Genomic DNA, 10,000 nt, shown 5'->3' with positions numbered 1-10,000 from the left:
TTCTTTTTAGGGTGCCAAGTAGTAGATACCAAAGACGGAGTTTGCCAGGTGAAAGGGTCCAGTAACGGAGGATGCCAGGTCGCAGGTGGCACTGATGGGATCTTATTGGTCAGATATGCTGATGGGCGGCCCACTGGCGATGCCTTTGTGCTGTTCTCGTCAGAGGAGCATGCTCAGATGGCCCTCAAGAAACATAAGCAGCGTCTTGGAAAACGCTACATTGAGCTGTTCAAGAGCACAGCCGCTGAGGTCACACAGGTAGGCGTGTGTGTGTGTGTCTGCGTGTTAGTGAAATTGCATGCCAAAGCATTCAACATTTTTGATTGCCGAAACAAATCAGCACAGTTATGTGTGTATAGTTCTATGTAACAATTTTATTTTAAGACCAATGAACCAGGTATGTGCTTCTGTATGGCTGTATATGTACTCCTGTGTGTGTGTGTGTGTGTGTGTGTGTGTGTGTGTGTGTGTGTGTGTGTGTACCTTGCCTGTGCTCTCTGTCAGTGCCAGAGTGAGCACACTCATTATCCATGCACACACCTCATTGAGCAAACATTGCTTACAGAGGGCAGTAAAATATTAGCTTCCTTTGTACTCCAGAACTCATGATCATAAACTCCTTAAACCCTTCAGAATCGTACAAGCCCACCCCAGGGGTCATCTGTGTGTGTTTATGTATGTGTGTGTTATTCCAGTGTATACACACAGCACCCCTGTCAGTAGTCTTTAAAGGTGCAGTCCATGATTCTAATTCAATACCAGTTTTGTTGCACTATCCTTTAAGATGTCTGTTCCGTGATGTGCGCTAATTTCTGGCTCTGTAAATGAGAAAAAAACAAAGTCTATATAATAATATATATTAATATAATTGGCCGTTCAGCTAAAATATCAACAAACCTTTGCCTGACTCACAATGTGTACCTTTAATCATCAACCATCAAAATTGTGTATATGCACTTGTGTATGTGTTTGAATGTGTGACGTATGATGTAAACTAGCGTATTGAATATGATGTGTTTGTCATCTGTGTGTGTGTGTGTGTGTGTGTGTGTGTGTGTGTGTGTGTGTGTGTGTGTCAGGTATGCAACAGGTTCTCCTCAACTCCTCTGATTTCAATGGCACCTTCTCCACTGCTTTCTGTGGTACCATCACCATTAGCAACAGGACTGTTACCCTTGGCAACAGGTGCATTTCCAGTGACAACGAGCATTCGTGACTGTGTGCATTTGCGAGGTCTGCCCTACGACACAACGATACAGAACATTCTAGAGTTCCTGGGGGAATTTACTGCAGATATTGCACCACATGGAGTCCACATGGTGCTCAACTCACAGGTACTATACAGCACCCCTGTTGCCATTGTGCTTGCACTAAGGGGGTTCAGGCTCTGGGCTCTGTAAAGCGCCTTGAGACAATTGTATTGTTATGGCGCTATATAAATAAAATTGAATTGAATTGAATTGAATACTATAGACAAATGCACATAAAAAACTCATACGATAAGATACTCATACTGACGGAGTGACTCATGTACACCCACATTCACACACATGCAGATTACATTAACAGTGTGTGTGTTTGTGAAGGGGCGTCCGTCTGGCGAGTGCTTCATCCAGATGTCCTCTCCGGAGCGAGCTTTCCTGACTGCGCAACGATGTCACCGCCATCTATTAAGGGAGCGCTATGTCGAGGTGTTCCAGTGTTCCCATGATGACATGCGGCTTTTACTGAGGGGCGGGGTTGTGGGCCCAAACGGGCGGGGCTTGTCCCCACCACCATGTAAGTTACGGCGTAAGTGTGCTGGGGCAAGGTGCTTTCCCATTGGCTGGTAGGTGTGGGAGCTCTATCACTCAATCTAAAACATTCTCTTCAGGTGTGGTGAATCATGGTGTGAATCTTTTAATTTTTTAAGGAACATTTGGGATGATCACATGGGCGAGGGAGTTTAAATCATGCTGTCACTCAAACCTGGTGCAGGGGTAGCCTGTAGAGATTTAGTAGAGATTAAATGATGGTGGTGTACTCGGTGCGTCATAGTGTGAATGGGAATGTTTGTGTGTCCACACATGGCCAGTAACTTAATGCATCTGTTGATTGAGGGTCAGCTTTGGTTCCAGTTCAGATCAGTTGCTGGCATGCTACTGCTGCAAACAGGATGGGTATATCAGACATTACTCCAGTTCAGATCAGTTTCTGGCATGCTACTGCTGCAAACATGATGGGTATATCAGACATTACTCCAGTATCAAATGTAGATTTCACTGAGGCACAACTGTGTATCAGCAATCTAATTGATCATCTGGGAAGTTACATATAGAATTTCCTCCCATCCTGTTGGTAGGCAAAGCGTCCTGGTCTCCACATCAGTGTACTGTTCCACAGACTCCACTTGTATACTGTAGATTTATTGCAACCGTACGAGTGTAGCTTTCAGGGTTTGATATGAGTGTGTCTAAAGTAGGTGAACATGTTTGAATATTTGCATTTGCAGGTGTCTCCAGCCCCTCTTTCTTTCCACACATGGGGGTGGGGCTTCCCATGGAAGCAGCTCTTTATCCAGCCCACTTTCTGGTCAATACACACCCACTGCCCTTCTACACGACGTACTATCCCAGGTAGAACACTCAACAACAGCAGTAAATGCCAAAGGGCTTAGTCTATTAATACAGAAGGAGAAAGTATGTTTGTATGTGTGGGTGTGTGCGTGTGTGTGGATGTGTGTGTGTGTCTGTGTGTGTGTGTGTTGGTGAAACCTGGTCACCTTTACTTGCTAATGGTGGCTATTTGAACCCAGTCCCCCAGGCTCCCCTCCGACTCTGGGCTTCTTCCCGCCTGGATCCTCTCAGTGCCACGCTTTACCAGCACCTGGACACACCCTCCCCAGCGGAGTCGGCCAGGTAACCCCTCACAACCCACTCTCAGGCACACCTGTTGGGTCTGAATGTCCTGCTCTCACGCACACACACACACATACACATACATCACACACACACACACACACACACACATACACACACACACACACATCATGTTGCGGTTCAGGAGCAGCTTAATAGAGAATGAGTAAGCGTAGGATGGGAAACCTGAGTGACATGTTGGGGTTTGTGTTCAGCATAATCTTCTAATGGCAACAACTGCTCCAGCTCAAGATTCTACTGTGAATCTGAAAGCTCTCCCACTCCTACAACCAGAAGAACTAGTCTACCCCCCACATACACCACACAGGTTTGGGTGGGGTGTACTTTGGATTTAAAACCTGTTTCAACTTGAGTCAGAGTTTTTGCATGTGATTACACACACACACACACACACACACACACACACACACACACACACACACACACACACACACACACAGACAGACAGACAGACACATGCACTTATTAACCCTAACCTATTACACCCCACTATTACACACTCTCTGTCTCATACATTTTCATTTCTGTCCAGTATTCACCTCCTGATGGCCTCTCACACACACTTGAGCACACCCACCTCACGCACCCCAAAGAATGGGTGTGTATTTAAACAGGGAGGTAAGGGAGGATTATAAACCTGTATTAGTGTCTCTTGGTGCATGTGTGTATGGGTGGGGCTGTGTGTGTGTGTGTGTGTGTGTGTGTGTGTGTGTGTGTGTGTGTTGAAGGTCATGGCTGTGGTGTTGGGAGAAGGGTGTGGTGTGTGGGTTTGAGGATAACAGACAGATGTTAAAGGGCATTGTGACGGGAGAAGGGCCGAATATCACAGCAAAATATCACCTTCCCCTTTTGCAGACCAACAACAGTGACGTCATGGTAACAGTTCCTGCCTTGCTCTCTGCCAAGCAATCATTCACAGAACAGAGTCTGGGAGTTGGAGCTTTGCTGGACCTGCAGCTGTCTTGGAACAGAACATAATGTGTACAAATGAGGACTTTTGTATACATTTACCAGTAGCTGTGCAAATGTTCTTTGTGTTCTCAGACATATTAATGTTAGTTATTTATACAGAAATGTGCAGTCAGTGTTTTCTGCTGTGAATTTTTTTTTTTAATCTTCCAGACTTACAAAAAAATGACATATCTGAAGGATAACAATGAACAATTCTCCTTGTCTTTTGTGTATGTTGATGCTTACTGTACGGTAATATCGGAGAAATTGCTTGCAGAGCATTTTAAATTTTTTACCAAATTGCACCTATAACACCAAAAGATTTAGTTTTTGTTATTATATGTGAATATGTGTGTGTGTGAGAGTGAGAGATAACGAAAGAAAGAGAGAAAGAAAGAAAGAAAGAAAGAAAGAGAGAGAGAGAGAGTAATAATAGTTCATGTTTACATGTTTGTCCTCAATAAATAGTTTTTGTGTCTGTGTGTGAAAATCGCCATCACCTATAGCTATTTTATAATGTCTGTTGTGTTTCACCAAGCTCTCAGGGAACTCCAGGAATGCGTCCATTTGTCTTACAGCAAAGGCACATTACCTACAGATGTATTCATTTAGCAGATCCTGTTATCCAGAACGACCAACCCCACAAGTGGAGCCTACTTTCTGTTCAGAGTGTGGTGAGCGTGAGCATGGTGTAGTTATCTTGCTCTGCTAGTTGAGCTACAGGATGGCTAATTGCAGAAAGGCTCATTCCACAGGAGGCCAAAAAACTCATTAGGATAGAAAGCATAATTAAAACAGTGTGTTACGTCAGAGAACATCATAGAATAACCATTATGTGTGACAGTTTCTGTGAGTGCCTGTGAGTCCGATGGACAGAAACATAGTCTCAGATAATGACGATGAGAATATATTTTCAGTACTTTTTATCTTTTGTATATCTATGTATGTCTACTTTCTAGTTTTAAATGTAGCTTTTAGGATTTTTGAAGTAGCGCTCTATTTTTAAAACAAATTTAAATCTGTTTTTTTCTTTGTGAATGAAGTTGTTACATTTATGCTTGTGTTTACAGTTTATGCCAAATTTAAATGCACTGTTGATTACAAAAATGATCGTGCTTTATGTTTGTCTGTGCATAGGTGTGGGAAGGCTGTAGAATTATAAAAATAATGCTGGTTCAGCATGACATCCATTCCAAGTCTTCCAATATCAAAATACCAGGCATTAATAAAAAAAACCTGTTCATTACGGGAATCACAAGTGGATCATAATGTGAATGAACCTCCCTGATGAACAAACAGCTATTTCTCACCTATGTGTGTATGTGTGTATACATTGGGAGCATTTTGTGTGTAGGTATGTTGCTAAAGTGTGTCCGCATCTATATGAGCCTTCCTCCTAAAGTAGATGTACACTACAGTAGATGAGTTTGTACAAGTACAACACGATTTGATGTAATTTGACCCAGAAGCTGAATAAAGAAACTGAACAATATTTTGATTGATTATTATGTACATTATTGTGTTGACATGATCTGTACTAGTAGACGTGCAGCAGGCATCTGATACAATATCTGACCAAGCTGTCTGTACCATGCTGACCAGTTCATAAAAATAGTCACTGTGGACGTTTATGCTTCATTTCAACCGGTACCCTAGTCCAGTTTATATGCGTGTGTAGTGTGTTTGTTCACATGCTACTTTCAAGCAGCAGAAAAACATAAAATATGACACATTAGCGATTTAAAGTCACTTGAATTTATTTACAAGATGTGAAATATCAATGATGCATAAGAAAAATGTCCACAAGGAGACAGAAATACAGGCTTGGCTGCCTGCTAAGGGCAGCTCTGTGAACAGGAATTCAGACTACTGTTTGCACTCAGAGCGATCTGTTTACATACGTCTGTCATACATACATAAACTATTTACAAACATTTCAGTGTAAAAGAACCGATTTACAGCTTCACATCTGCAAGAATGAAGGAGGTTTAAGAATTTAGACTTTCAGGTGGGAGTTCTATACTGGTGGTGTCTGGCGCCCTCCTCTGGTCAGTTGCCATGCCTGCGTTGGATGAATCCGTGTCAGTAAGTTCAAACCTTGTTAAGATAAAATGCCATTAAACTGAAATGTCACTGTGCTAACATTTTGGGGAGGAGTTTTTTTTTGTCCATTTCTCTGTAATTGCTCATGTCAGTAACGCACGATTAAAAACTCTTGTCATGAAGCGTCATTTACAAGGCTTACCCCTCTCTCTCTCTCTCTACTGAGCACACAAAAGCTCTTCATCCTGATGTATAACCTAACCTATGAGTCTTACCAAAATGCACCAATACAATCTCAGCACACATCCTCACACACACACCCTCTCGCTCTCTCTCTCACATGCACCAACACACCACTTTCAAACAGTTTCAGCAATGACAGCAATCTAATGGGTTGCCCCTCAATATGTAAAGAGAGTGGAGAGGGAGGAGGCAGAGAGCTGATGCCATTGATCCACTCCCCATTAAGAGGTTCCAGCCACATGAGAACAGTATAAACCCTCATACTCTCCGCATAATCAGAGCTGCATTAGCATTTGACACTGCTAGTAATCGCAATGGTCCCATCAGGATTTCAGGGCCATATTGCAAAAAGGCTTATTTCAACCATAAGCTTTCAAAGCAATTAAATTAATGTGAAATGTTTTGCCAGCACTGGCAATTTAGCTTTTTTTATGACGGTATGATATAGCACTCATGTAGTCCTTAAATGGTTCATATCAGTAAAATGGAAACAGGTAGGCACCCGCAAGTAAAAAGTGCAGTCCGTACAGCCCGCAGATCTGTCAGACTGTTTCTTCATGTCTGGTTATTGAGACTAAAAGAACAGATTGGTGAGGATAAAAATTGGATGGATTTCTTGGACGTTGCTTGGCAACTGTGTCCAAAACAACACAACAAAGATATCACTCCACCAGTCTGCATGCTGATGGATGGGGTGTGTTGTCTTTTACCATCTCTTTTTCTCTCTCTTTCTCTCTCTTTCTCTCTCTATCTCTCTCTGTCTCACTGATTTACAAGCATTCTCTCCTTCACAGACATGAACAGAAATTCATGTCTCTTTCTCTCACACAGTCACCCTCACAAGCTTTCGCTTTCCATCTCATACACACAGTTGTAAATAAACTGAAGACTTAACACTAAAGACCAACGACTAAATACCAGAGACGTCACGTAAGATTGAACTAAGAGCCAAAATCAGGCTGCATCTCATGTGAAATCTCTGGGTAACATCTGCACGTCCTGCCCATTATACTTGGCTCTGTCCTGTGGTATTTCAATTCCCAATTATTTAAGTGACTTTAGGAAATCTGAAAGCATTTTAAAACATACCAATATAAATATGTGCATCAGTGTATATGTGTCTGTGTGTGTGTGTATGTGTACGTGTATATGTTTGTAAAAGTCTCAGAGTTCGGTCATCAGTAGAGTCCTCAGCAGTTTTTCTCTGTCCATTTTCAGATCCTCCGTACTACTACTACTACGCACACTAACATACACAAACACACACACACAGATACACACATAAACAAATCGGCACACACATACACAAAGGTAGACACACAAGAACACATACATACAATCAAGAGAGAGGTTGAGTCAGGTTGAAGTCATTGAGTCATTTTTTTGTCTGTCCATGCATGCTAATGACACAGAGTTTGTGAGCATGCGCATGCATGTGTGTATTTGTGTGATAGTGCGAGTGTGTGTGAGCATGCATGTGTGTGTGTGTTTGTGTGATAGTGCGAGTGTGTGTTAGCATGCATGTGTGTGTGTGTTTGTGTGTCTCACCTCTCAGTGTGTGCTGGCACACAGGGCAGTAGGTGTGGGAGGGAGGTCTGGTAGAACAGTGGAGAGTCACACATCTCCATCTGCTACAGAATAACGAAGCAATCACAGACATGCTCATAAATACACACTTCCACCACATATGCCCACTTACACACGCATGAAAACACCCACACACGTATGCGAAGGCCCACACACATGGATGAGCACGGATACATGCAAACACACCCACACAAAGACACACACTGTCATTACCGGTGGGTATATGGGTGGTTGTATCTGTTTATCCAGTGAGCTGGTGGAGCCAGATTTCACCATGCTGCTCTGTGAGGAGATTGCTGCAAGGGCCTCTGGGAGATCATCTTCATCACTATGGTTACTGTAGAACAAACAGCCATAGGCAGCACGTAAGCCCAGTGGTTATATATATACGTGTGTGTGTGTGTGTGTGTGTGTGTGTGTGTGTGTGTGTGCTTGTACATGTGACTTACAAGCTATACTGTCTGACCAGTCTTCGGCGGCGATCTTTAGGATTTTCTGATTCATGAGATCTAAGGTGGATAGGAAAATCAAGAAAATCTGATTTTGTGACAGCTTTATTTAATACCTTTATATCATATATAAGTGTGTTTACAGGTGTGTGTGTGTGTGTGTGTATGTGTGTGTATGTGTGTGTCTGAGTGTGAGAACACTACCTGGCAGGCTGTGCTGCAGGGGAGGAGTGTTCCTTCTCAACCTTTGCAACCTAACAGCAGATAAAGAGTGATGGTCAGTCAAGTGCAAGTTAAATCATTACAGGTAGGCTTGCTCTCAACTCAGAGACTTCGGAGGGGTTTCTGGACCCTAGTCTGCTCGGAGGAGATGGATACAATTTCTACGTCATGGAAAATCAGCCAGGATGGAAATAATAAGCTATGCAGTTGAATTGATAGGATTTCATTCATTATTAAAATGGAGGTTTGAGAGAAAAAGTGAGAATGAAAATGTTTTCACTGCCAGATGAACGTCTGACAAATAGAGGTCAACAGTTCACATTTCCTTCTGTATCTCAAAGAGATAGGATGAACCATAATATAATGACCACGACAGCTCGCATAGTGGTCTCATTCAACATAGCAGATCCTCTATCATAATACTTTGTAATCTGCATGCATGAACCCCCCCACCCCAATCAGCCCCGGGCACAGTCTGATGGCCTGTGGGATGACCCTGCACCGGCTGACCTCAGCTCAGCTGTCACTCACTCACCATGAGGATGTTGCTCTTCTTCATCTGCTCCTCTGTGAGGGACGGGGACGAGGGGAGGCTCTTTTCAGACAAGGGCTTCTCCTCCGCCTGACCGTGAGAGTTTAATATTACTCCTATTATTATTATTATTATTATTATTATTGCTGCTGTCAGAGCAGGATTGTCAGAGCAGGATTTGTTGGGGGGTGGGGGTGGGGGATTTGTAATGTCAGGAGCAAGTAATGGTTGTGGAAATATTTCTCTGAGGCATACACTTAAAAAAAAGGTATTGATTTTTTTTTTCTCATTAAGAAAGACAAGCATTACACTAAGAATGTATTATTAAATTTAAAACAGGACAGAGCGAGAAAGAAAGAGGGAATGAGAGAGTGAAGGGGGTTTGAGAAGAGAGAGAGAGACTGAATTGGATCGAGACAGAGGGGAGGAAGACAGTTAAAGAGAAAGAGAAGGTATTAGTTTCTCTTTCTCACTAATCTGTCTCTTTTAATCCAACATTTCACCTCAGAAACTCTAAAATCCTCCTCTTTACAAGAACATGGAAATCCCCCCCTCTGTATTAAAGAAGTGTAATCCCCGTTTCTGACCGTGTTGATGTTGATGTGTAGAGTCGGCCAGGGAGAGTCCATCACTGACTCCAGCTGTTGATGCTGCTGCTGCTGCTGCTGCTGCTGCATGGGGATGGCCCACGCTTCTAAAACACACACACACACACACACACACACACACACACATGCTCCTATTAACACTTACTCCCACCGTGGAGTTGCAGAAGAGATACACCCGCAGAACAACCACACTCATCGATGAACACAACCACAACAGTGTGGACTCACTGGGCTTTGAGAGTGTTAGGCCTAGTGCTTCTTGGTTGCTGTAGATGTGGTGAGGGCAGTAGTGGTGGAACTGTCCGGAATATTCATTCTCCTCCATGCTGAAGCGCTGGGCATCTGCGCTGCTCATTGGAAAGCTACAAAACATCTCAACTTTTGAAACAACATTTTGACAACCTATTTCCTCTGGGGGAAAAAAATCTGTCAGACCTTTAAAAAAAA

At 43.0% G+C, this 10,000-nt stretch overlaps 2 protein-coding genes across 5 annotated transcripts in view; one reads left to right on the top strand and one right to left on the bottom strand.

The window, feature by feature from the left end:
* The window catches only part of esrp1 (epithelial splicing regulatory protein 1), a 10,024-nt gene extending 4,663 nt beyond the window's left edge, over positions 1-5,361 (top strand). Inside the window, exons 10-16 of one of the 2 annotated variants that reach the window (XM_031576989.2) lie at positions 1-258; positions 1,080-1,334; positions 1,587-1,779; positions 2,492-2,615; positions 2,795-2,897; positions 3,451-3,536; positions 3,774-3,893. The exon at positions 1-258 is cut by the window's left edge and continues 101 nt beyond it. In XM_031576989.2, coding sequence (XP_031432849.1) covers positions 1-258; positions 1,080-1,334; positions 1,587-1,779; positions 2,492-2,615; positions 2,795-2,897; positions 3,451-3,528 — 1,011 coding nt within the window. In that variant the 3' untranslated portion in view covers positions 3,529-3,536; positions 3,774-3,893. Of the gene's footprint in view, positions 259-1,079; positions 1,335-1,586; positions 1,780-2,491; positions 2,616-2,794; positions 2,898-3,450; positions 3,537-3,773 lie in introns of both variants that reach the window. The other variant, XM_031576988.2, reaches the window with a different exon arrangement.
* A 247-nt stretch (positions 5,362-5,608) lies between these two features.
* epb41l4b (erythrocyte membrane protein band 4.1 like 4B) overlaps positions 5,609-10,000 on the bottom strand; it is a 17,786-nt gene continuing 13,394 nt past the window's right edge. For 2 of the 3 annotated variants that reach the window (XM_031576462.2, XM_031576463.2), the window contains exons 16-23: positions 9,782-9,915; positions 9,533-9,639; positions 8,949-9,035; positions 8,396-8,445; positions 8,192-8,251; positions 7,956-8,079; positions 7,704-7,786; positions 5,609-7,401 (exon numbers count right to left, since the gene is read on the bottom strand). In XM_031576462.2, coding sequence (XP_031432322.1) covers positions 7,320-7,401; positions 7,704-7,786; positions 7,956-8,079; positions 8,192-8,251; positions 8,396-8,445; positions 8,949-9,035; positions 9,533-9,639; positions 9,782-9,915 — 727 coding nt within the window. In that variant the 3' untranslated portion in view covers positions 5,609-7,319. The remainder of the gene's footprint in view (positions 7,402-7,703; positions 7,787-7,955; positions 8,080-8,191; positions 8,252-8,395; positions 8,446-8,948; positions 9,036-9,532; positions 9,640-9,781; positions 9,916-10,000) is intronic. The other variant, XM_031576464.2, reaches the window with a different exon arrangement.

This window comes from Clupea harengus, chromosome 11 (assembly GCF_900700415.2).
Source record: "Clupea harengus chromosome 11, Ch_v2.0.2, whole genome shotgun sequence".
Lineage (NCBI taxonomy): Eukaryota > Metazoa > Chordata > Actinopteri > Clupeiformes > Clupeidae > Clupea > Clupea harengus.
Note: the sequence above shows the minus strand (reverse complement) of the source record. Positions and strands in the feature narration are given on the sequence as shown.